Source organism: Heterocephalus glaber, unplaced genomic scaffold (assembly GCF_053883595.1).
Source record: "Heterocephalus glaber isolate CG9 unplaced genomic scaffold, H.glaber_assembly_v1.0 deba00000953, whole genome shotgun sequence".
Lineage (NCBI taxonomy): Eukaryota > Metazoa > Chordata > Mammalia > Rodentia > Bathyergidae > Heterocephalus > Heterocephalus glaber.
Window position 1 is genome coordinate 5,211 of NW_028258176.1, and position 26,625 is coordinate 31,835.

General features: G+C 55.7%; 1 protein-coding gene across 5 annotated transcripts in view; it reads right to left on the reverse strand.

The window, feature by feature from the left end:
• Positions 1-1,685: 1,685 nt before the first annotated feature.
• Positions 1,686-26,625, reverse strand: part of LOC147828600 (anthrax toxin receptor-like) — a 29,244-nt gene continuing 4,304 nt past the window's right edge. For 3 of the 5 annotated variants that reach the window (XM_087209207.1, XM_087209206.1, XM_087209203.1), the window contains 16 exons: positions 21,674-21,745; positions 20,431-20,502; positions 18,134-18,215; positions 18,001-18,034; positions 17,217-17,296; positions 17,073-17,141; positions 16,851-16,931; positions 16,701-16,761; positions 14,205-14,300; positions 9,922-9,991; positions 9,270-9,348; positions 8,097-8,294; positions 7,081-7,119; positions 5,975-6,130; positions 5,065-5,142; positions 1,686-2,014 (listed from right to left, as the gene is read on the reverse strand). In XM_087209207.1, the coding sequence (XP_087065333.1) occupies positions 1,898-2,014; positions 5,065-5,142; positions 5,975-6,130; positions 7,081-7,119; positions 8,097-8,294; positions 9,270-9,348; positions 9,922-9,991; positions 14,205-14,300; positions 16,701-16,761; positions 16,851-16,931; positions 17,073-17,141; positions 17,217-17,296; positions 18,001-18,034; positions 18,134-18,215; positions 20,431-20,502; positions 21,674-21,702 (1,341 nt within the window). In that variant the 5' untranslated portion in view covers positions 21,703-21,745 and the 3' untranslated portion in view covers positions 1,686-1,897. The remainder of the gene's footprint in view (positions 2,015-5,064; positions 5,143-5,974; positions 6,131-7,080; positions 7,120-8,096; positions 8,295-9,269; positions 9,349-9,921; positions 9,992-14,204; positions 14,301-16,700; positions 16,762-16,850; positions 16,932-17,072; positions 17,142-17,216; positions 17,297-18,000; positions 18,035-18,133; positions 18,216-20,430; positions 20,503-21,673; positions 21,746-26,625) is intronic. The other 2 variants (XM_087209204.1, XM_087209205.1) reach the window with 2 other exon arrangements.

Consider the following 26,625-nt stretch of genomic DNA (forward strand, 5'->3'; position numbering starts at 1 on the left):
CTGGAGAGACCATCTGTGGCCTTGGGGGGCAGTCAGTCACGTGCATGCCCAGTGGCCTCTCCTCTAAGCCTTGCTCTTCAACCCACCTTGCAGACCTGGCACAGTCCCTGGACTGTCAGAGGAGCTAGGGAATAGAGTGGCCCTGAGGAAGCTGGGCTGTTCCTGAGGCTCCTGCTGGCTGCCGGGGAGGGAGGCAGGCGAGTCTTAGCCTGGGGGAGGTGACTGGGTTCCATCTCAGCCCTCCTGCTGGCTCGGGCTGGGAGCCCAAGAAGAGCCTGTGTGGACCTCAGTAGGGGGACATCCTCACCGGACCCCAGTCCTCCTGCAACATTATGTCCTTCTGGCTCTGGATGCACAGGAGCCAAGGTGTTATGTGATTGCAAAACAAAAACTGTTTAAAAACCAAACAAAAAACCATTAGCCAAGGTAAGCATTGCATTCCAGTGCACCAGTCAGGCTGTGCCTTTTGGAGGGGCTGCTTATTCTCCCAATCTCCCACAGCTGCTCTGGGACCGGGTCTCCAGGGGGGCCCAGACCAGACCACCGAGTCCATCCCCAAGTCACAGTGCCCTCCTCCATTGCCTGTGCTGTGACTGTATTTCCCTGGACCACAGGGAAGCTTCCTACACCCAGTAGGAGACAGATGTGCTGACAGAGGGGAGATGCTAGGAAGGGTGGGCAACACCGAGGTCCCATCCTGAAAGCTAGTGGGACCCAGATTGGTGCTCTGGTGGTGGCAGCTCAGGACAATCCAGGACAGAGAAGTTGGGAAAGGAAAAGAAATAGCAATTCCTGGAATGAATGAAAGGTCAAAGTTATGGGACCTAGAGAAAGCCTGTGAATGAGCCCTTCATGTGTGAAACAGCCACTGCAGCAAGCCCTGTCACTTTGCAAATGTAGGGACAGTGTGGTCATCACTGGCCATCCTGTTAAATCCATGCCAACTCAAGTCCAAAGTCTGGCCTTTTTCTGCTTGTGTGAACTTTACAGAAATTCACCTGCAAAGCTGAAGGTAGCCCGCAGGGAGAAGGGGGCCGATGGGAGCTGCCATTTAATTAATGCTCCGGTTGGATTAGGGACAACTGGGCAGCCTGGTCCTGGCCCCCTGGGGACCCTCCTGAGGTCCTTAGGGCCCCTTGTTGGGTTCCCATGCCCGTGTGACCTGCTCCTGGATGGTCACGAGGACAGCAGTGCATGTGCTGGGCTGTAGGATGCTGTGTGCTACATAGGCCTGTGAGGACCCTGTTTTCTTCTCTGGTGACAAAGGGCACAAGGAGATGAAATGCAGGGGATCTGCGGAAATCCCCTGGGCTTGGGACCTTGCCAGGTCTCTGGAAAGAAACATCTCCCTTCCAGAAAAGGCTGGCCTCCTTCTAGGATGCATTCAGGATTTGGGTAACCAAAAATGGAGACCAAGGAGAAATTTACACACTTCTCTTACAAACACTTAGGGCAGAGGCCCAGGATTTTATCTGTGTTCCAACACTTGGGTGCTTTTTCCTTTTTGATAGGAGACTTGACATTACACCCATGTTTCCCACCCCTTGGTGACAGATGAAGACAGAGTGGTGGCAGTGGGGTCACCCACGCCTGGCATCCACAGAACACCTGGGTGCACATCCAGGCAGTGCAGACTAACCACAACTCAGATGGGGGACCATCTTCCTAGTGACAAACCCCCGCTGTTCAGAAACAAAATCCAACTGGTTTATTAGAATCCAAGACTCCATGCCATGTCCAATTCAGCAAGAAGACCTCTCATCTGGGCAAGTGGGGCCTGAGAGGTGGCCTGTGGAGGTGGGAGTGACAGTATAGGCCTACAGGCTGTCCGGGAAGGGGGATCCATCAGGGGCAGCATTCTAGAAGGGGACCTGGCACTCGAGGCTGTGGGGTGGTGTCACTCGGAGCAGTCATCCACAGAGAGGCTGTCCTGGCTGGGCTGAAGGCAGATCTGGGGAGCCAAGGGGCCCTGGGCACAGGGAGCTCTCGGCTGGTCGAAGTTGGTACAGCTGACCTGGTGGGAAAAGCAGAGAGAGAGGAGATGGTTGAGCGCCCCTGGAACTGGGCCAGAGGATGCAAGCACCTGGCTGGAGGGTGGGCCTGGATGAGGCACCTTCCCTGGTGCTGCTCTCCAGCCTCCACTGCCTCCAGGCTCAGTCCAGGCATCTGACAGCAGGCAGGCTGGGGGCTGAGCAGTGGATCTGAAAGGGGTGTAGGTCTGCATCCCTGGAACAGGTGGCTCTGTGCCCTACCTGGTAGAAGGGACTTTGAGGCTATAGTTAAGGACTTGCAGATGTGTTCGGTGGTCTGGTGGACACTGTACATTCCCAAGGGTCACAGGGAGGCAGCAGAAGGAGAGGACAGGAGGAGGAGAGTATGCCTGGGGATGGAAGCCAGGAGACTTTGCAAGCAGGTGCTGCTCTGCAGGATTTGGAGAAGGAGGAGGGGGTCCTATTCCTGCAATGTTGGGCCTCTAAAAGCTGGAGAGGGCAAGAATACAGATGTACCCAGAGTAGCCCCGGGACAGCTTGATTTCTGCCAAGCAAATCCCTTTCCAACATCCAAATGCCTCAGAGGGTTGGGATAGATGCAGAGGATGAGGCCTTTGTGTCTCTGGGGTGGGACCTGGCCTGGGTTCTGCGCTGTGTGCCAGCCAGGCTGCACCTGGAACCACAGCCAGGCCCGCTGAAGCCTGGGGATCTCTTTACTCCAACAAAGGAGGTTCATGGGTGGGGGTGACCGTGGGCCCCACCCACTCCACTCTGGCCCCTCAGCCAGGCACAGGTCCTCCAGGTAGCCCTGGGGACAGAGACTGAGTCTTCTTCCCATGTTGGTGTCTCTGCTAGTTCCTCATGCCCAGGGGATCAGGAAGAACCCCACCCTAAGAGCCAATCAGGGCCTCTTAGGAAAGCCCTGAGTGCTCCTCACTCTAGGTAAGCTCAAGGGCTGGGGTCCATGCCTGGCACAAACCTCCTAAGCCACTCAACCTCAGGGGAATGGCTTTCCTGTCTCTAAATTGGGGCAGCCATTCCAAATGCTGACCTGTAATCCTGTGTTCATTCCCCTCTTAACAACAACAAACTGGTTTTGTCAGGAGAAGCAAAGTACTCCTCTGTGACATGACATTGCTCATTTTCTCCTGCTGAGCAAGATGACCACTGGTATAAATTCTGGCAAATGGAACAGAAACAGGAATTTCTGGGTCATGCTCTGCAGAGAGCTCCCTGTGCCCTGTTCTTCCTTCTTTCTCCTTGGAATCTAGATATGTTGATGGGAGCCCTGCGACCATTTTGTTAAAATGAAAGCAATTTGAGAGTCTGGGCTACCAGACCTGCTTTGTTAGCTTCCCTGAGGTTGTCCTCTTGGGGATTTAGCATGGCTACTGTCGTCCCAAAGAAAGCCTCCCCCATAATTTCCTTCTCTTTTGTACTCTGAACACACTGCACAGCAAAAGGCAGAGACAGTGTCATCTCTATGCTCCACTGGCCTAGGCAGGAAAGTTCCCAGATTACACCGCAAGGAAGGCCGAGAATGGTGTGGGAGTGAGAAACATCCTCACTGTGCCTGTGACAGAGCTGTGACCATTCCAATAGGAGGGCTCTTAGGGTCTCCTTGGGCTCCAGGCCTGCAGGCTCCGCCTCTACCCAAGTGCGCTTCCCAGTCTATCTGGAAGCCGCTGCTGGCCTGTGCTGGGCCCGGGGTGTTACAGAAGGGACTTGCTGACAGCTGTCACCCAGCGTCAAACCCACATGGGCCTGTGAGACACCGGTTGAGATGCTCCATTCCCCTCCAGGACTACCCTGCTGACTTCCTGCCCCTTCCCATCTGTGCTTCATCGGACCTTGTCCTGCCCCAGCCTGGGTCACCCCCTCCTGGGCCCTAAGGTGACAGCCTCCCTCTCTGGCTGACCTCAGCTGCTGGCCCTGGTCTCCACGGCTCCACCCACCCCAGATTCCCATCCTCATAGAGCCACCTCCTGCCCTCCTCACAGCACCAGAGGGGCTTTGTAGGCCTGCAACCCAGACTTTCCCACCAAGCCCTCCTTGCCATCTCCCTCCAGCCAGAACTGGCCCCTGGCAGCACCTGCTACCAGAAGCTCTGCACATGCCCACCCCTGCCTCCTGCTCTGACTCAGAGGGGTGTGTGTCCCGGGCCTCCCCATCCTAACCCAAGTCCTCCCATCTTCCCAGACTGAGCCTCACCTCTATCCTGCCTCTGCCAAACAGTGTTCTCCAACCGGGCCTGGGAAAACACTCAGGCCACAAAAGCCCAGAGCACCTGGGCAGAGTCACCTTCTGCAACACTGAGTTAGGGAGATTCCCTTTCCTCTCTCTCTCTCTCTCTCTCTCTCTCTCTCTCTCTCTCACACACACACACACACACACACACACACACACACACACACGGCCCTCATTCTCTCCACAAGACCTTCCCCTTCCCAGCCCCAGCTCCAAGCCAAGCCCACAGCAAGAGTCACCAGCACATCCACAGGCCTACCCCAATGGACAGTGCTGTCCTCTGTCCACCTCTCCTCAGGCTCAGGACAGGCTCGGCAGGACCTCCACCCACCCTGTCCTTCCACGGATGGCTCCGCTGCTCAACGTGCTCCTGGGTCCTGTGCTTACCCAGTTCAGGGAGTGAGGCCAGTGTAGCCTCGAGCAGGCCTGGGCACTGCCCACCCTCCTCCTAGGGATGTCTGTGCACAGGGCTGGGCATAGGACCCAGCCCCAGGAGCCCCAGGCCACAGGAAGGGCATGGTGGGGACTGGGCCTGAGCAGGGCAGCTGTGGACTTGGGGGTGACCAGCACATGGACCCGGGGCTGAGCCAATGAGGACAGGGGGAGGAGGTAGCCAGGCCCAGGTCCAAGCCCCATTCTATATGTCCCATGCTTTGTGACCGAGTCACACAAACTCCATGGGCTTCTGCTCCCAGTGTAAACTGGGAAAAAATAGCAGCTACTGTACAGTTGCTGGATGATCAAACAGGGACACAGGGACAGTCCTTAGCAAGCAAGCCTCAGGGAAGAGCAGTGCTCACCAAGAGGGCCCCAGAGTCCTGCTCACCTGGTCACTGGATGGAGACCGTGTCAGTGGCACCTGGTGAGAGCTGCGGTAACTGAAGTTGCGCAAGATCAAGGTGCCCTGAAAAGTAGATGAGGTCACGAGGAAGAGCACAGCAGGGACACAGCCTCCTGCAGGTCGGGATCGGGATCGAAGCTGCAGGCAGCTCTGTCCCCACGACAGTGCTGAGACCGAGCTCCAGGTGCCCAGGGAAGGCTGGGGGGCCTGGGTGTCTGCAGTGTCACTGTGAGACTCAGAGAGTTTGGAATTTGGCTAAAAGAGGTTTTGGGGCAGCAAGGAAGCCCAGAGCTGGTGACAGAGATCAAAGCTGGGAGCCCCGGGTGTGAGCTGGAAGCAGAGGGCATCAAACGGAACCAAGGTGGGCACAGGGCCAAGTAAGAGCACAAGGAGCGGTAGGGGGCTGGGTTTGGGGCCCACAGGATAGGCCAGGGGAGGCCCATACCCTGAAACCAGGACAGAGAAGAGGAAGGCAGACAGGGCAAGAGATGGCCCAGTCCAGAGCAGAAGCCCCTGGCCATAGTGCTGGACCTCTGGGTCCTGCGGGTGGGTGAGGATGGCCCCACAGCCAGAACCTGCCACAGGCAGTCATGTTCTTGCTTCTGCAGAGCAAGTGTTGGCTTCTTAGTGTCCCCAGCGAGGTAGGGGAGAGGGTTGGCTCCTCAAAAGGGCTGTGGGGACAGAGAGGCAAGAAGCTCCCAGAAGCCACAGATCCTGGGGCTGGGACAGGCTGGGGTGGGGTGGGAGGGTGAGCCCCACTGGGTGCTGCCCTTGCTGGCCAAGGTGGGGAGTCTAGTGCTGTCCTCTGGCACCACAGGATCCCCACACAGTCCACACAACCACGTCCCCTCCCAGGTCTCCAGAGCTCCTGTTCCCCAGAGCCCCGGCCCCTCACCTCCAGGCCCCTTTTCACGCACACACCACGGCATGCACAGCAGCACACGATACTGGTGGGGCGCACGGTGACAGGTGATGGGGCAGGTGCTGGGGACAGTGGTGGAGTTGGAGGAGGAGGCAGAAGAGGCAGGGTCTCCTCCTCTTCTTCTGATTCCTAGAAGTGAAAAAGACCTGTGTGCAGCCCCTGGGCAGCAGGGACATGGGGTCCTTGACCTGGCACCTGCACATGGGGTCCACTAAGGTTTCAGGGTGACACAAAGAAACAAAAAGCAGCACCCACAGTGAGGGGAGGGCTCTTCGTGGAAGAACAGCCAAACTCCCCTGCTTCTCAAGTCCAGCTCTGCCCGAACTGACCACAATCCCAGGGTAGGACCTTGGTCTCCCAAGGCTGCCCTGGCTGGCAGAAGCCTGGCAGGGGACTGTGCAGGGATCAGGGCACTGGCATGTGACTGTCCCCTCCCCCTGGGCCTGGCTTTTCAAATGTCACCTCCTCAGGCCACAGTGCAGCCAGCACAGGTCCCAGGCAGCACTCTCTTTCCCCGCACCCCTAGCCAGGTCCCCTGGCCCAGCCACTCAGCACTTCCGGTTCCACCCAGCTGAACCCCAGGCTGCCCCCACCCTGACCCTGTGCTCCCCTGAGGACAGCTCAGCCCTCAGAAGCCCTTGACCCTCAGCCCTGCATCCACAAGGCTGCACCCAGCCCAACCCTGGCCCTGTGGGAGACGGGATCCAAAGGAGAATCCAAAGGAGCCCAGTGCCACCAGGGAGGACACAAGACCAGTGCTCCTTTCCCAAAGTCCTGAGCACTCAGATCCCAGAGACACCTTTGGGGTCACATAGCCCATCAGGGCAGTAGGAACAGCAACTGCTGAAGCAGGTCCCCAAGGTGCTCTGTCTGTGACAAAGGCCAGGACCAGAAGGTGCTAGGGCCTGGAGGGTGGTGTCCGGGGAAATCATTATTCCCGCTCCTTATTTGACTTCTTTCTGTCTTTTCTCCTTTGCCCAGAGGGGTGAGAGACCCTAGCACAGGCTGCATGGTACCCCTTTGGAAGGACAGCACAGTCCTGGGTGTGTGAAGATGTCAGGACCCAGACCTCCACTTACTGTTTCAGGCTCTGGGGGAGGTGGTGGCAGCTGCTTTGGCTGGAATGGAAAACAGACATAACAGGGACTGCTGGGGTGGGTGGGCTCTGCCTGGACCATGAGCCAAGCTGACCCTGGTCTGAAGCACAGGCACGACATGGCCTTGAGGTGTGCATCAGGCACCCTGTCTCTGTGCCACTGTGCCCAGAAGCCCACCTGACCCACCCCTCCCTCTATGGTGGGCCAAGGCACTGTCACCCCCAACCCACCCTGCACCACAGCGCACTCCGGCCTCTTCCTCCCTCTGGGAACCTGGCTGTCCCCAGCCCTCCCTGCTGACCCTTGCCAGGTGTCCCCTGCTTACTCTGTCCTGGGTAGAGCCAGGCACCTGTTCCAGGCTGGACATCAGCCCCCTCAGGCCTGCTCTCTACTCCTTCCTCCAGCTCTGGATGCCTCCTTCCACCCAGCTGCCCAGCTGCTCCACCTCCTCTGCATCCCTGGCTCTGCTGTGCCCAGGCCCTGGCCACACCCAGGCACTGGTGACATTTCACCCTTGTGCCCTAGCAGAGGCTGCTCTGAGCTCCCCATGGGGTGGGTGGATGGCGGCCGCTCTGTCCTCTTCCGCCCAGCCCAGCTCAGGCCTCACACTCTGCTCAGTGACAGGGGCGGTGTGTACAGTGTGAAGACGTGCAGGTCCCAGGTTCCATGGGATTCACGGCACAGCCCCCCCAGCCAGTCCTCCCTGGTCAGCACCACCCTGCATCTGAGCCATCGGTGCTCCAAGGGAACCCTGTCCCTTCCCCACACAGGCTCCTGGGTACATATCCTCCTGGGGCCTGCAGAGGTCCAGTGAGGGATCCTGGGGTGACCTCTTTCCTGAGCAAGAGGCCGGGGGAGCCTGCCTAGGACTAGGGTGTGACCTTGAGCCACAGGATGACCTCAGAGCAGATGGAGATGGTCCATGGCTGGATCATAGGCTGCCACATGTCCCTGTCCCTTGGCAGGAGGGTGTGTGTCTGACCTCAGGGTACACTTACCTTGTGGCAGCTCAGCTGGTGGAGACAACCAAGAAACAGCACCGCCAACAGCAGGAATAACCCAAGGGGTACCAAGAAGAACTGCTTATTGCTCTCGTTCACCTCTTCGGGGAGTAGGGGAACGGGAGGAACCGGAGAACTCTCAGCAGGTGGTGGTGGTGGTGGAGGCAGAGGTGGTGGAGGTGGAGGACTCGTGGCCTGTGGGTACAGAGGTCCATGCCAGCTCAGCCAGCGACAGGACAGACAGCAAGGCCTCAGGTCCCACAAGGCCTGTTCCTGAGTGTCTGCCATGCAGGTTTCCAACCACCCACACCCTCCTTTGAAATTTGTGTGGCATGAAGGACACTGTGGGGCAGGGGCCAGCCCTGGTTCCCGGCTGCAGGGCACACCGCCACCCTGGTCAGGGCTCTGCACTCAGCCCAGACAAGGAGGCCCAGGAGCCCCTGTGTGACGCCAGCCTCACTGCCCACCTCAGGGCCAGCACAGCTCGTCCTGAGGACACAGAGAGCTACAGGTGCCACATTGGGGAGGCTGGGCTGCTGGGGACCCTGAGGAGGACAGGAAACATGGGTTCCCCCAGGCCCCGATGCCCACCTCCTGGCTCTGTGTCCTGAGCTCACCTTGTTCTCTCTGAGCCTCAGTGGGCCCCTGGGCACAGAGGTGGGAGCCCCTTCCTGCCCAGGCACTCAGGTGTCAGAGGGTTTGGGGAGCCCAGCTCAGGCCCTGTGCATGTGGGTGAAAGGAAAGGCTGTCCCTGGTTGTCACGATGAAGGTGCACAGGCTGCCTGCCTGCCCTCCCCCAAGTCACACACTGGGTGAGGAGAAGCTGCAGAGGGCACAGGGCTGAGAGCACAGAGGGGATGGTGCTGGCCATGGGCTGGCAGAGCTCAGGTCTGCTCTTGCATTCTCTCCTAGTCATGTGCACAGCTGTGTGGGGTTGCCCATGTGGAGAGGCCAGAGCCCTAGAACCCTGGAAAATCTACAAGCAAAAGCCTCTGGTCTCCCCAAGTGCCCCAGGGGAAGCCCAGGATGGGCCCAGCATCTCTCTGCCCAGCTGCTCTCTGGGCTGTGCAGCACACTCCTTCTAGACCTCCCCAGAAGCACGTGTCCAGTGCAGGGCTCTTCACCCCCTGGGAGGTGCTCCAGCCAGTTCCCCAAACCCCTAGTACTCACACAGTCCATGCTGGTAAACATGAGGTCATTGGCCCGGTAATTGCTCCCACTGTCCAGGCTGACTTCCACGAAGACCTCTCTGACATAGAGAAAGGACAGATGCTGGGATACACCTGATAGCTATCAATCAGGCCCTCGGCCAGAGCAGAGCCCCCAGCTCTGCTCAGGACAATGACTCTGAAAGTCACATATTCAGGGTGACCAGAGGGAAGTCACGTGGGTCATGAGAGCTGGTTCCCCAAGTCACTGTGAGGTCAGCCTCAGCAAGGGCTGCAGCTCAGGCAGTGAGTGGCCCTCACGGCAGATGGTGCCATCCTGGCCATGGCTGAGGGACCAGGGAGGTCTGAACAGCATCACCGTCACACTTCTATCACGTGCTGTGTGGTCGTAGCCGGGAAAGGCGACCCGGAGGAAAGGCAGCCATGTCTGGCGCAGCCTCTCCTGCATCTGCCCTCAGCAGTGCCTGGGCCTCTGTGCTTCCCTGGGCACCTTGAAGGTCACCCACAAGGGCAGGTGGGGAGGGCGCCTCAGCCCAGAGCAGGCCGACCTGTGCTGCCTGGCATGGGGACACCCACATTCACAACAGGAGATGGTGGTGGCAAACAGAGGGCACATTGTCCCCGCCCCAAGGACCCAGAACCATGGCCTTTACCGTCCAGGCTGATCTATCTTCGGCCCAGGACACGTTATGGAATCTTCTTTCACATCGGTGGCGTTTTTATCTAAAAAACAATGGCACCCAGGTGTCTGTGCAGCCGTCCTTCCCCTGTGCCCTCCACCTGCCCTGGGCCAGCAGAGCCAACACTGAGCCCATTTGACAGGGGGAGGTGACAAAGGCTCTGAGCTCCCAGGCTCAGCCTCAGGGACAAAGGGGACAGAGAGGAAACACTGCAAAGAGAGCAGCCCAAAAGGCAGGTGCATGGTGCTGGGGGGTCCAGGCCACCTGTACCACCTTTGGGAGATGCTGTTGCTCTTTGAGAGACACTGAAATATCGGCACTGAAATGGCGCCAGCCCTGGAACTGGATCACAATGCTCTGTGGTGTGGGTGGGGGGAACCCTGAGGGCACAGATGGGCAGCCGGAAGAGCAGGCATCAAGAGCTTCAAGTTCCATGCAAGTCTTGTTCCCCTTGCAGGCAGGGGCCTGGTCTGTCAAGTCAGCTCTGCCTGAGCAGCAGGTTTCAGCTGAGCCCAACCAGAGCAGCAGCAGCTGGGAGTGATGCATGGGACTGGAGGCTGGGCTGTGTGAGTGGCAGGTGCCAAGGCCTGTGGCAGGAACTGAGGGGCTTGTGGAGGAGGGAAGGACGGGAGCCCAGTGGTGGGTGTCAAGTGGAGGACTGGGTTTTGCTCCTGGTGCAGTGAATCCTTGTGGGTGCACAGATCCTGGGCACTGGGTGGACAGCAGTATTGTGGGACTAGCTGGGGGACTGGGTGTGAGAGGACTAAGGGTGACCCTGGGATTTGACCATAGGGACCAGGTGGGGTCATCACTGAGCTGAGGCAGCCTGTGGAGGGAATGGGGGTGTTTGGTGATTTCTCCTCTGTTTCTGTCCCTCCCTCCCTCCCTTCCTTCTTTCCTCCCTTCCCTTTTTCCTTCCTCTCCCCATCTTTCTTTCTCTGTTTCTATAAGAGTTTGGAAACTCAGAAGAGTTTCCTAATGCTCAGCCATGGAACTGGAGGGTGGAGCAACCACGAGAGAGGACGCCCTGCCAGCTCCACAGCGCCCTGCCCAGCACAGGGCCATGCTCCAGGGACATTGAGAAGAGAGGGCTCCTGGGTAGCGAGACTAGGTTTAGAGTGAAAAGTTAACTTTTATAAAAACAGGCTTGTTGTTTGTTGAGAAATAGCCCGTGGTTTTACAGGGCCGGCGGGTGGGGTCTGCACTGCACACTGCACTGTAGAGCACACACTCTCAGGAAGTTAGACTTTTTAGGGTATATTTGAAAGTGCTAACAGTACTTCACTTTGAGCTTGTTGTTAAGGGTAAATTTTTATTCTTTATCTTTTCTATATTTCCCTGTTTTGTACTGTATATCACTTGTTTAATTAAAAAATAGTTAACTTTAATAATTTATAAGTTTTAAATTATAAAACCATATGATGCAAAATCTAAAATGCTCTTATGATTAAAATTTTATTTTATTTACAAAGTAATTTCTATTGTTTTTTTCTACTTCTTTAGGTCGATGCTAATGCTCACAAAATGATTCTTTTCCATGTGGGCCTACTCCATGATCATACTAACCATGGGTTGTTGAACCACTTGATGCCCTCATTGATAATGACCATGAGACTGAGTGGTAGAGTGGTCAGTGTTATGGTGTAGATCTAGAATGTCCCCCAAAGTATCATCTGCTCACTGGTGGGGCTTTTGGAAAGTGTTTGGATCATGAGGGCACATAACTCATCAGTGGATTGGTGAGTTTGTAGGTAAATGTGCTGTTAGGAGGTAGGGCCTAGTTGGAAGAGGTGTGCCACTGGGGGCGTGCATTTGGAAGGCATATCTCCCTCCCTTGATCCTCCCTTCTCTCTGCTTTCTGGCTGCCATGAGGTGAGCAGCTTTCCTGCCCCCATACTCTTCCACCATGATGCTTTTGCTTTAAGCCAGCCAACCATGGACTGAAACCCCTGAACTGTGAGCCAAATTAAACCTCTCTTAACTTTAAGTTGTGGGTGTCAGATATTGTGCCCCAGCAGTGGGAAAACTGACTAATTTAGCTGGGATTACCCTGCAAAGATCCCTCCACTTACGTGACACAGACACCACAGTGTGAGAATGTGAAAGGTCCAGATATACCCCGTCCACTTAGGTTGGGACTGTTATGGCTTGTGTTTACATGTCCCTCCAAAGCCTCATTTGAATGAGGTAGACCTTTTTGGAGTGGCTGGATCTAGAGTGTGTGACACTGGAATTGGTTCATGGTGCAATGCTAGGCTCAAAGGCACTAGAATTAAGAGTGTGAGTGCTACCTTCCCTAAGTAGTCTGGATAAAATGGAAGGGACAGGAAGATGCTGTTAAAGTCCCTTACTGCTTTTGCTTCCATGTAGGCACAAAGAGGTGTTTCTCGGGCCAGGGATTTAGCTCAGTGGTTTCGCTGCCTGCTGCGCAAAGGCAAGGACCTGAGTTTGATCCCCAGTACCAAAAGAAAAACAGAGGTGTTTCTCCTCTGCAACACCCCTCTGCCATGTGCCACTCTGCCTTGGAGCCAGCCAATTATGGACTGAAACCCCTAAAAACTGTGAGCTAAATAAACCCTTTCCTCTTTAACTTTGGGTGTCAGGTATTTTGTCTCAGTGATGAGAGAAAACTAAGACAGGGACCCTCCGTCAGGGTGAGCAGAGAACCTAGCACAGCCTGGTTGATGGGAGAAGTTTTCAAACCAAGACTAAGAGATTACACTGACTAATTTGGTTGCCATCAACCAAGCATCTCATGACAAAGGTGGAAACCATAAAGCATGTGGAAATACTGTTTGTTCCATTTGTTTTCTTTACTTTCCATTTTCTATAATGGCACCCCAGTGTTTTTGAGAGAAAAATGAAATTAGGCACCAAGAAAATCCTTGCCACATCAGACTACCATGGATGGTCGCTTCTAGCCCCACCACCCACCAACTTCACTATAGCTATCAGGAGCCACAGGATGGCAGCCTGGGTCTCCTGACCTACTCTGGTCCTGACCCCTGTAGGACAGAAAACCAGTGACCTCCAGGTGGTACCCCAAGGAGTCTTCCTTGAGGAGCATCTGAACCTCTTCCCTGGGGGTGGGCTACACCCCACCTTCCCCATGATCTCATTGAGCAGAAGACTCCATCTGGGCCCTCATTTCCTGGGTTCTCTTTCCAGTTCCCCCACAGCCCTGTGAGGCCATTTCCCTGGGCCTGGTTCTCCATCCAAAACCAGGGCTACTGTGAGGCTGTTTGGAGACTCCAAGGAGAGACTGTAGGTGGGGCACTTGGCAGAGTACCTAGGATAGAAGTGCTAAATAACCCTCACTTTGGCAGGAGAAGGCCAGTTCAGATCCAAGCCACTTGGCAGACACTGAAGCCAATGGAAACCACACAGCCTTGCCCTGTTGGAATTGTGGCTGTGATAGCCACATTCAGAGGGAGGAGGAGAGGTAGACCAGAGCCATCCCCAGAGAGGGGAGTCTCCTGGGTTTCCCCAATGGCCCTGGAATAAGATGACATGAACATAATACATTTGGATCAAGTCAATGACCCCGGGGTTAAGTAGAGAACAGAGGTCACAGAAAGTCCAACTGTGCCTAGGCCTTTGTGGGATGACCACACTACCTCAGCTGCAATGGAAGCCTGGTGGGACTGAGGGCACTCCCAGTCACAGAGGGACACGGACACCCAAGCATGGGCAAATAATAGGAGGTTGACCAAAAAAAAAAATAAATCATTTTGGTATACATGTGATGCAACCACCATCTGGGCTCCGTTTTGGTGAGAAATGGCACCTCAGTAGGAAATACCCATGTAGTCAGATTGAGCCCTACCCTGAATTCCAGGGCATCCTCTCAACCCAAGGTAAGCACAACACTTGGAGGGTTCCCTGAGAAGCTGGCCAGGCTCAGAGTGCAGATGCTGCTGCCCAATCCACCAGCAGGGTCAGGGGCTGGGTCTTCAACTTTCAAGAGAGGAAGCTGGGGATGGGGTAGGAAAGATGCTGCCCTGAGGACACCCCAGCCCCAAACCCAACCTTTCAGAGGGAAGAAGCCTGCCCCACCATGCTCATGTAAGGCTGGGGATTTACAACCTCCCCACTTTGCAGACCAAAGGAAAGGTGAGTGCCCCCAGCAGGGTCCTTGCTCCCACTTGTCCACCCTGCAGTCTCCTCCAGGAGCAGTCAGCAAGGGCTGGGGGCTCAACTGCAGGAGAGAAGGGTAGAGCTGTGTAGGATGTAAAAGACATTCAGGGACTCCTTACCGATGACATTGCTGTCATTGAACTGGAATCTGCAAATGACTTTGTCTGGATCTACATCTTGAAAGCCTCGTCCATGGACGATCATGTCATAGGGCTCTGCAAAGACACATCCCAATGCATGAGTGAGGGGCACTGGGCTCTGTGGTTACTCTCAGCCCAGTGCTCACAGCAGTCACCCTCAGGGCACTCCCAGGGCCCCAAAGAGGCAGCAGGTGTGTCTGAACATCTGTGCATCCCTCAGGCCAGAGGTGCATCTGCTGTCACCAAGGGTCCATGTGGATGCAGTGGACCAGTCTTACACATGTGGGAGCCCCCTCCCACCATCCCCAACCACAGCACCATGACAGACACCCAACTTCCAGGGGCCACCTCCGCTGAGGACTCCCACCGGAATTCCCATGGTTCCCACTGGAGAACCCAGGAGCAGGGCCAGGATGGGGGCACTGAAGGTGCCTGTTCCCCCAAGAGGGGGACTCATGGGGGTCGACACCTCCTTCCACACCCCAGCCTGTTCCTGACCCAGAAGGAACACAGCCCACTGCCCTGTGGACCCACAAGCCCCTCCCTCCACTAATGTGGCCCTCCCTGCCCCTCAGGCCAAGCCACAAGGGACAAGAAAGGCCAGCTGGGTGGCCCCATAGCACCCAGGCTGGGTTCCTGTGGGTCTTCCAGTTGCAGTTCCCTGCTCCTAGGCCTGACAGCAGCTCCTGGCCCAGGCCTGGCTCCTTCCTGTCCCCATGGCCCTGGAGTGGCCCCAGGTCACCTAGCCCAGGACCCTGGGCTGCAACAGCCCTGTCTCTCAGCCCCTGCACTTGGACTGGCTCTCCACACCGGCCTGAGCACCCAGCCCATTCTGTGTCACCTGGGCCCGGCTCCTGCCTCAGCTTCTCCCCCAAGTCCCTGTCACTCTGTATGGCAGCTCTGCTCAGGATGCCTAGCAGTGTAGCAGGTCAGCGGCAGAGCTGGTGTCTGGAGGCACCTGTCACCTCAGCTCTGTGGCTGGGAGGAAGCAGTGACAGCTCCTGTCCTCACCTGGGGTTTCCCTGGCTGCCCAGATGTCAGAGCCTGTGTGTCACGGACACATCAGGAATGTGCAGAGGCCTGGTGGACTGCACAGCTGAGCTGCTTCACACCAGAAGCAGGAGAGACCTCAGGCTAGGGTCCCTGACCCAGCTCCACCCAGCACTGCAGCCCTTACTCTGCCCAGCATCAGAGGGGCTCGGGTGCAGAGCCGAGGTCCAGGGTGGAGAGGTCAGGACCAGGTGCCATCCTCAGCTCCTACCCACCCTGATGCTATGCCATCACACTCTCTGTCCCCCAATGTCCCCACAGTGCTATTTCTATCCATCGAAAGCCACACTGCAGCCCAGGTGTTTGGCGCCTTATCCCTCCCCTGGGCCACGGGTGGCAGAGTTCAGAAGTGAGCACAGTTCTGTCTTCCCACAGCCTGCAGCCATGGTGCCTCCCACAAGGGACACGGAAGCCAGGACCCAGCACCTGTCAGCCTGACCCTCTCTGTCTCCTCCACCTAGGTGTTAGAAGCCAACCACATGGGGACCATGGAAACACATACAGAGCCCATGACAGAGAGGTGGCCTCCCCACTGGACCATTTAGGAATGTCCTCAGAGCACCAAAGCAGGGACTTGGGCTGGCCTGGGGCCATCCTTGGCACTTCCAGCCCTGGGGACAGGTGCTGCTATTTTCCCACACAGGTGGGGTGGAACAAATGGCTTTTCCTGTGGATGTTGGGTCAGGCATGGAGGTTTCCTCTCTGCCTCCCACAGTGCTGTATGCTGAACTGGAGCAACACTTTTGCTTCGTCCCAGGAGGTAACTGCCTTTTGTCTGTCCCCATTTGAAGATGTGGAAACTGTTTATATTTCTAGTGCTAGATCTGCTCATCCCTTCCAGGCTGAACCCTGGCTGCCATGTCTGTTTTGGCCTGTTTAAAAGTTCCTCTATTCCACTGACCATGTTTCCTTCAGCATTTTTAGCATACATTTTTTCTGTCTTCATTATTTTGCTCTTTGTTGTGACATAAGTAAGCACTAATTGTACATATACACACACCAACCCCACAGCATCCCCACCACCGCACAATGACATAGGCACCCAGTGTAGAATCACAATGCTACATAATCAGCCACACACACACACACATACACATGCACAGCTCCATAAACCCCACACATACCCCATGCATGCACAAGTATATCCAAATACTTAGCAATACATGCTAAGCATATACTATATACTTAGCATGTACTGCACACTCAATCAAAACACATTCACGTAGTCACCACACAAAATTGTCACCCACCACACATGCAGGACACACAGTACAATACATAGGCATGCATCATGCTCCTCCTTGTACTGCACATGACCCAAACACAACACACAACACACCGTCACCAAGGCTGTACCTGTCACACGCACACCACAAGACAACCTGGCACACCTCCCTGCCTGGAGTGACCACAGTGATCTCCTACCTCCTGCACACACAGTGTGTTCTTCCAAGGATGAAATGCCAGCACACATCTTGGAGGCCAGCTGGGACAGAAGGAAGGAAGCAGTAAGAGGGTGAGCATCCGGCACCAGTCAGTCGCAGCCCACTCACTGGTCACACACAAGCCACTCACCGGTTCTACAACTTCCTGCAACCCCTTGAACCCAAGCTTCACCTCAAACACGCCTTCCTCCTTGTCTGAGAGTCCCAGTAACTGCAGAGAGAGAAGCTGGCTTGGCCCCCAGGCAGGGGCTCAGGAAGCACCAGGGCCCCTGACCCAGGACACAGTATCTTGCCCTTGGCCCTTGGGAACAAAGGAGAGTCAGAGGGCCCCAGGTCATTTCAGCGGAGTTACCTGATTTTTGTCAACTTCACCCACACCCACAGTGTAAATGGATGCCCCCGTCCTCTGAGCCCTGTCAGCCTAAGAGAAAGGAAGGATGAAGCTGAAAGGGCCAAAATACACAAAGTGGAACAAACTGCAGACAGGCAGACTCACTTCCACCTTTGCCTCCTGGTACAGGGTTTCGTTCATCGTTCTGATCATCACAGAGATGATCGTGCTGGGAACCCGGACACCTGCAGGACACAAAGGAGGGGCCCGCTGAACATGGTACAGGAGCAACCAGCAGAGGCCCAGGGTACTGTAAGCCATCAGGGCCCAGCACTGCCCAAGGCAGTTGGGTCAGGTGTTCCCCTACACCTCAGGCTCCTGACACAGGAAGCAGCAGCCCCTCCTGCAGAGCAGCCCAGAGAGGGGTGGAACTGGTGCCTGCTTCCAGCACAGCCTGCAGGCTTCTGCTTGGGACAGCAGCCCAGCTGCTCAGGACTCCCAGGCAGGGTCCTGGACAGGGGACCCCATTCTTCCCCAGTGCTGTCCCCTCCACTCCCACACAGAGCTGCCAACCCACAGTGCAGCTGTTTGCATGGTGGGAGGTGCAGGTCCAGGAGCAAGTGGGCCATGGAGGAAAGGGATGGAAAGGGGGAGGAAGGTCTGGCCCTGGGGACAGAGTGGGCACCTCATGCTGGTCCTCAGGCAGCTTGGGATCTGGGCTTTCTCCTTTTGCACACAGGGCCCCGTGAAAGTCCAGCAGCTCAGAGTGACCAAGCTCCCTACGTGGACCCACGGGACCTCCTGTCCTGTGAGAACCCTGCTGGGGTGGGCGCTCTGCCCACTGCACAGGGCTGGGATGGGACAGGGGAGCAATGGGTTCTTCACACAGAGCTCTCTGGAGGGTGGCTGGCTCCGTGCAGCCACCCCCAGTGGGAAGGCAGGGGCTCACCTCCAGAGTTGGCTCTTTCAATTTGTAAATTTGCCTGCAAGGAAATTAAGATTCGTTGGAGAGAGGAGTGAGATGATGCAGAACAGTAGGAACTGAGAGGAAGCACTGAGCCTTATGGTTTTGCCATCCCCACCTTTTGAAATGCTTTCTCCAGGTTCTCAAAACCTGCAGGGATACTGTACTTCAGTCTGTCCAGACCCCTCTGAATTTCTTCTCTGAAAAAAAGATGGAAAAGAAGATGACATGAGGAAAGTTGACCCCAAGCTGTTCCTACAGCCTTGTCCGCTGACCCTGTAGAAGGGGGATGTGAGCAATTTGCCCTTTCACCCAGCTCTGTGCTGGGTCATTGGCAGGTTTGTGCCCTTTTCTGTCCCCATCCTGCTGAGACCTCTGGCAGGCGGGGTGGCCGAGAGGAGGTCCCACATCAATGCCTGGCTTTTGGGCTCCCCACCCTCAGGGACTTCCAGGTGGGGTGGGACCTGGGGACATGCAGCTTGAGTCCAGGGCTCCAGGGGGACCCACATGCCTAATGCTGACCAGAAGCCCAGGACAACCTGCCTGAGGCCTGCTTTCCAGCAGGGAAGGCTGAGTCACACAGATCACCAGCTCAGCCTGCCCTGTGCTGCTCCCACTGCACAGACCTGATCTGCCCCTTCTTAGCCACCAAAGGAAGGAGCCAGGCTGCTTCATGAGCAGCGAGGCCTGAGGACCTCACGCTCCTGACCCTGAAAGCCTGAGGTGGAGACACGGCCACAGGCTGCTGAGGTTGCTGAGCTCTACGCCCAGGCTGCTGGCCCCAGGCTGTCAGGAGCTGTGAGGGAGACAGAGTTGACTGGGGCAGGCAGCACTGGCTCCAGGGGCAGCACTGGGACAGGAAGAGAGGCTGGGCTCAGGCTGATTGGCTGTGACAGGGCTGAGCCCGCACAGCAAGGCCACCTAGAGTGAAGACCCTGAGGGCGGCTTCCTCCTGGGGCAGAGACACTGCTGTGGGCCAAGCTCTGAGGGCCCTCGACCCTTCCCTGCCTGAGCTTCCCTAGGAGGAGATACAGCCAGCCCTGCCCAGGGGAGGCCCAGCCAGGTCCTGCCCAAGCCAGCCCTGCTCTGTGCCCAACCACTGCCCCTCTGAGCTCCTCCACCCCTCATGCCCACGGAGGTCTCCCCCAACCCCCAGCACAACATACACCAGCGTATACCACACCTCTCCTTTGCCCACTGAGCCAGCCCCTCCCTGCTTCTCCTGGCAGCTATACCCAGCCACGCCATGTGCATGGGGCCTGGAGCCCCCACCCTTCCACCCTGGGGTCTGGCCTGTCCTGCTTCATTCTGCCCCTGGCTTCTCTCTAGACCCTCCCCATACCAGCTCCCCTACATTTCCAGGCAGCCTTCCTCCTTTCCTCTGAGCTCCTCCTCTCTGAAGGGGTCCTTGGCATTGTATGCAAGGTGACCCTTCACTCCCAGACCCCAGACCGTCAGCTCCTCCCCAGCACCCCTACTTGGATTTTCCTGGCCTCTGGGCACAGGTGGGACACCTTCTCCCCCCCCATGCTTGTTCCTTAGGCCTCATCGTGGCACCCAGACCAACCAGGACTCCACAGCCCCCAGGGCATGCCCTGTCTGGGACCCACCTGAGGACCCCACTGTCCTGCTCAACGTTCCCAGCTCCTCCCCTGGTCCCTGCCACACTGGCCCAGGGCAGACTGTGACCTGTCTTAGGAGGCTCCAGTCTGTCCACGGTACCTGTGGGACCCACAGACCTGCTCTACCAGGCTTCTTGTATGCTGAGGTTGTCACAGACAGCCCCTTCTGGGCCTGCCTATAGACTCTCGGGGACAGGAAGCCAGTCTGAGGTCAATGGTAGCACGGAAGTGTCCCCACCTAGCCCACCCTGTGCCCCAGAGAGCGCCTTCTGGCCATCTCAGTGAAGCAGTCTGCCCCTGTGCTCTGAAAACCAGGCTTGCACTGGGATTTGAGTCAGCAGCTATGTTATGGCCTGTACCTAGATGTTCCCCCAAAGCCTCATAGCTCACAGTGGGGACTGTGAAGAGGTGGCTGGATCATGGGTGTGTGACACTGGGATTAAGTATGTCTGGTACTGGATTACCCACTGATGGGTTTGGCAGAATTCTGGAGGTGGCTGAATGGATTTGCTGAAGACAGAAGCCCCACCCTGTGTGTGAGCGGCACCAACCACTAGGCTCATACCCTGGATGTAATCAAAAGGGAACAGGAGGCTGCTGCTTCACCGCTTCCAGTCTGCCATAGACTGTTTCTCCCCTGTGATGCCCCTTTGCTACGTGACCCTGCCTTGGAACCAGCCAACTAGTGACTGAAACTTCCATAAACCGTGAGCTAAAATAAACTTCTGTTCCTTTTAATTTTGAGTGTTGAGTATTTTGTCTCAGCAAAGCAGAAGTAACCAAGACAACCTACCTGTCAGAGGTGAGCGGCAAGATGATGTTGCCATTACAGGAGTAGGTGATGAAGGACATGCGCAGGTTTGGGCTGGGAGGAAGCAGGGCCGTGAGAAGTCACATATGCACAACATGCTGCCACCCAGGCATCAGGGAGAGGTTGGGCCAAATGACTCCCTCCCAACCCGTTTGCTTTCACTTTGGGGCACACCTTGAGATGCTGAGGAATTGAACAAATACAGGACGATTCTGAAGCCTACGGCAATGAATGGTCCCAAGGAGGGGAGAGCATCAGGATGGCTCCAGGCCCCACCCCGGTGCTCCAACACCCACCAAACACACACATGTATATGAACTAAACAGGGAAGATGACATCCACACTCCTCATGGGGCCTCCCCCCACCTGGCCTGTCTTCTACAGTCACCTCCTTTCTATCCTAACCCCATCCCTCTTTCTCTCCATTTCCTCCTCCCTCCTTCCAGCTCAGGAAATCCCACTCCCTCACAATGCCTCCCCTTCCTGCCACTGACCAATTGCCCTTGGCTCAGGACCTCTGACCCTCGGCAAAGTGGCTGCAGCCTTCCTGGCTGAGCTGACCACTGCTCCTGCTCTTCTTCCTGGCTCTGTTCACCCACAGTTGCCAGGTTTTTTCCTGGAGCACTATATCACTCCCCTGCCTGTGAATCTTCCATGGCTCCTTGTGACACAGAGGAAGAATTCAAGGCCCTCCTTGGCCTGGAACGATAAATCCTTGTGACATTGGCCCCAAGCAACTTGTGAGGATTTGTCTCCAGCCCTCCCCTGAGTTACCCACACTCCTCAGCCTAAACAGACCACCCACTAGAGGGCACCCTGAGGGTTACTGTGACCCTGACTTTTCTCCAGCCTTCAAGGTCAAGTTCACTTCCCACCTCCTCTGGGAAGCTGCCCAGGACCACTTCCCTCTAGGAATCCTTGCTTTCCCCTCTAACCTTCCTGGCACACTCTCTGTCCCTTTCCTTTGGCCCTGAGCACCCTGTGTCCAGGTGTCAGCTACTGAGTTGCTGTCCTGACTTCCTTCCCAGCCTGGGGGTCTGGAGGGCAGATGGTGTCCCTGCAGGTGCCCAGGTTCCCAGGCAGGGCAGGCACACAGCTGAGACCCAGAGGACCAGGGCACCCTGTCCCCTTTCCTGCCTGGTCATGCTGGGCTCTGTGTCCCCACCCAAGGGACCCCACCAAGTCTAATGGATATTCAGGTAGCCTGCAGCATGGAGAAGCGTACTCTGGTAAACTTGCCACCATATTCTCCATAAACTGGTGAATGTGACTCCAGAAGTCACCCACGAAGATGGACCTGAAGACAAAAAGACACCAGTCAGAGAATGAGGTACCCCTTCAGGAGGAAACATCCTCTGCCTTCTCCCTTCTCACAGGATCCTTAATAAGGCACTCCCCCTCCCAACACCATCAACCTCAGTGGGTCATCCTGGAGGTGACTGTCATCAGGGCCGCCAGTGGGCAGAAGAGAGCCACCCAGACCATCTACTGAGACTGAGGGGTCTCCCAGCACAGTGGATGCTTGGCTGCTGTCCAGTGTGTCTGATCACAGTAGGTGAAGGCGGTGTGGACAAGAAATGCAGGAAGGAAACTTGACTGGATAGGGTCCTGGGCACCCCTGCTTTGTGGGCTCTCTGGGTCCCCACTCGCCCACTGTGCTGCCTTCCCAGGTTCCTATGGGTGAGGACCTTGGCACCACAGAAGCCTTGGAGAGCCATCACCAGGTCCAGAGCTGACCGGGCATGGCCTGTGGTTTCCCTGCTGGGCTCCTGGGTTCCAGGTGTCAGACCTGCCCTTGGAGTGAGGAACCTTTTGCAGGCTGTGTCTGCTCTGCACCTCTCCTCGCCACACCCCAGATTCCTCTCCCTCCTCACATTTCCCAGCACCATGGATGCAGAGAGAGATGTTTCCTATGGGAACCTGGGTCTTGGCAAGGGTGACCAGTACCATAGACTGTGACACCCCAGCTTTGTCACCAGCTTGCAGTCCCAGCCACTGTGGGCCCTGGACGCCGTTTCCAGTAAGCACTCTATGGGAGGGGGACAGCCCAGCCACTGCTGCTCTGGCATCAGCACTGTGGCCCAGCAGGTACGGCTGCAGGCTCTTCCCATCCCAATTTCTGTATCCTGCTCCCTTCTTTTCCACTCCGTCCCTGGACAGAGAGTGAAGAGCAGGAGGTTGTTTGAGCTGCATGAGCTTCTATCCTGTGGGAATCAGTCACATCTGCTCTACATTCCTGGAAATGGTCTCTAGAGTTCCACAGCTCTGCAGATATGAGCATCATGAGGCAGAAGAGAATTGTGCCCAGTGTGGAGGGACACATGACACTCAGGGCTGAGCTCCCACCCCAATACTTCTGACCACAGTGGGGTATCCAGGAGGTGACTGTCATCAGGGCCACCAATGGGAAGAGGGTGGCCAACCAGACCATCTGCTGTGATTGAGGGGCTTCCTAGCATAAGGGACGTTGGTGGCCACCTAATGTGGCTAGTCACACTAGGTGAGGGCTATGGGGACCTGAAGTGGAAGAAGAGGACATGGTTGGAAAGGTCCCTGAGCACCTCTGATTCATGGGCTCTCTGGGTCCACACTGGCTTTAGTGTGACCTTCCCAGCTCCCTGTGGGTGGGTGGAAACCTTGCCACCATGGCCATCAGAAGCCTTTGAGAACCATCAGATGTGGCCTGTGGTTCCCTGCTGGACTCCTGGGTTCCAAGTGTCAGATCTGCCCTTGGCATGGGGGAGCCAGCCTTGCTTTGTCACTAGCTGTAGTCCAGCCCCTGCAGGCCCAAGGGGCCTTTTCCAGCAGCCACTGCCAGATGGACTTATGACAAGAAATATCAGACTTACAGATAACTTCCATCAGTAGTGCGGTCTAAGAGCCAACTGTTTACAATTGATATTCCAGTCACTTAAGAGCAGGGTCTGGATGTGGCTCTTTCCCCAACCTGCTTTTCCATTCTAATGCTCCTGTTTTGATCATACATGCTTTAATTTCTTAGAAAATTTGTTTATTCTTGTCTGGAGGCTGCCAAACACCAGGTGATCAAGCATATGGAAACAATGACAAATGTGCCAGACTCCTTTTACTAAGATCCACTAGATCAACCTTGTGGAAGGAACTCAAAACTGCTAAACTGCAACATGACTTCTATCCAAGGCCCATTAGATTAGCTAGAATCTAATTCTAGATTAAGGGACACTAAGCCCCTTCTCCCTAACCACAGTTAGTGATAGTTCTTCAGAGGGAGAAATAGTATAGACAGCTAAGTTAGGTAGAAATATTATAGGCAATCAGACAGGGCTAGTCAAGGGAGTCAATGCAGAAGATGAGAACACATAGGAAGTGTGGCTACAGGTACATCTGAAGAAGATTAAAGTCACAATGGACAGATTTGCATACTTCCCTAAGGGATAAACAGAAGTTTGATATTATTGCTACCACCCTTTTGAGATTTCCTATATAAAGAAGCCATTATCTCATTAGGGGTGGGCCATCCTTTCCCACTCACTAAGACTAAGACTAATACTAAGACTACTAAGACTAAGACTGAAACTAAAGCAAGACTAAGACTATAGATTATAGGTTAATGATGTCATCTGTATGCCCTTGCTATTATTGGATCAATACTAGCCAAACAGCTATACTTATAATCATATTGGTTGATTATAGCTTTGACCCAGGCTGTACCCACTTCATGATTTTGCTCTATAAAACTTTCTCAGTGGAGTGGGCTCATTCACAACCCATTCAGGATCTTTCCTGTCTCTCACAAGCTATTCCTATTCCTCATTCCTATTCCCCATTCCTATTCTCCAGTAAATTTTCTTACTCTTAAAAAAAAAAGAATAAATTCAAATCATGAACTTACATCATTGCAAAATTGAATTTTTAGGATAAGACAACCAAAGCACAGGCAACAATAGAAAATAATTTTAAAACTGGACTTCATCTAGAATGGTAGAGAATGTTTATAAATCATCTATCTGATAAAGGATTAGTATCCAGATGCAATTAAAAAATTGGCAAAGGATGTGAATATATAATGCATATCATACCGTCACAAAAGCAGCTTATAAATAACAGCAACAACAGAAAACCTCACAGCATGGGCTGGAGACCAGGAAGGCTCCAGTTGGAAGAACCAAGTTCAGCCTCTACTGTGTGTCATGGACATGCTGCCTAACCTCTTCAAGCCCATTCCACCCTGACCCAGAGCTGGCCCCATCTCAGGGGCAGTGGGGATGCTAACACCTACTGTGCACACACTCCACCCACAGCTCAGGTTAGCCTGAAGTCCAAGGCCCAGGCTGCAGGAAGGAAGGACCAGAGCCTGGGGACGTGTAAGCCCAGAGCAGAAAGTATTCCTGGGGAATACACTGAAAAGCAGAGCAAAGCAAGACAGCAAAACATCAGGCTTTGTCAAAGACACTGGAGTCTGGAGACATTTGGTGGCAGTGTGGAAACTGGTGCTCGGCACATGCAGAGCTCGCTTCAGAGCAGAGAGCCTAGGTAGCAGGGGTTGAAGATGGTGGACAAACTGATTCCCTTGCACACCATCTGCACACCAAAGGGTGCAGATGAGGCAAACAGCGTTAGCCAGTGCTGACAGTCCTGGTACTTGATGTGCCCGTCGCTGGGGGCCTGGAGACAGAGAAATAACAGGTCCCTGCTGCCCAGGAGGCCTGGAAGAGATTGACCTTGCCCCTCAGTGGGCGGAGGTTTTCTCAATCTACAGCTCTCTCTGAGCTCTGAGTACCCAACACCTAGCCAGTGAGATAGAACCAAGGAAATGCCTGCCGACAAAACTCAGAGCCACACCCCCACCTTCCATCAGCTGTGTTTACTGAGGTCCAAACACAGAGCCTTCTGGGTCACCCCCAAACAGGTGTCCAGTGAGCTAGCAGGGTCCTCACCAGAAGCAGGGAGGTCCAGGAGGCTCAGAACACTGACCTCTTAGACAAGGGCAGCCTGGGCAGGCTAATGTTGCCAGGGATGGGAATCAGCACCCACTGCCAAGTGCAGAAGGTCATGAGCCCAGGAGTCATGAGTCAGGGCTCAGAGCAGTAACCAGGCCCACCTGTCCCTACCCTGTACCCTACCCAGCAAGCCCTTCACCTCTGACCTGACGGATAAGCCATGGCTAGCTGCTTGAGAGTGGTTTGTGTGCCTGGCACATTGCTTGACACAGAGAAAGCATCCAATTAATGCTATTCCACATCCCCACTGGTCCCAACAGCCCTGCTCATCCATCCCAGGGCTGGGTTGGACCCTGGAGCCTCACAGCAGGGCCTAGGGAAGGAAGCAGAGACATGCAACAGGATGGTGGCCAAGAAGGGCCTTGAGGTCATGCCCACTCTCCAGCAGGACTGGCCTGACCAGGCTGTCAGCACCCTGGGCGCCCATCCTCCCCAACTCTGATGCCCAAAGGCAGCCACCACCCATGCTGTGCTAAGGATCTGAGGGCACCACCTGCCCAGGGCATCTCAGAGTCCCTGGGCTGGAAGTGAGGAGGGACTTCTCTCATGGCGGGCAGGGGGCTCCTAGGTGGCTGTTTTGGCTCAGGAGCTGGGACTGGGGCCTGTGTTCCCCACCCTCAGTGCCCACAGAGAAGGAGATGAGAGGGCCACACCTGTGACTGTGGAAAGAGCCCAGCCCAGGAAGCCCGGGTCTTGTCACCACCAGCATCCTCCAGGCACCTTGGCCACCTAGGAGCCCACCCTGCAACAGGACATCACAGGGAGACCCCCGGGCTACTGTGCATCCAGAGGGAGAGGGCTGAGAGAGGAGGGCTGGGGACCAGGGAGGGCGTCTCCCTGCTGAGGGCTGCACAGGCTCTCATTGGGTCCCAGCCCCAGCCAGCAGGAGGGCTGGGATGGAACCCGGCCACCTCTCTAAGACCAAGACCCACCTGCCTCCCTCTCTGACAGCCAGCAGGAGCCCCAGGGACAGCACAGCTTCCCCAGGGCCAAATGAGCCCCTGGCTGCCCTGAAAGTGGAGGGACTGTGCCAGGTCTGCAGGGTGGGAGGAAGAGCAAGGCTTAGAGGAGAGGCCACTGGGCAGGGATGCAGCTGAGTTCCCCCCAGAGGCCATAGATGGTCTCTCCCAGAGATCCCTGATGGGGCTTCTCCCAGGGCTGGGAGGTGGCTCCTGGGGCCCAGTGACTGAGAGCCCTG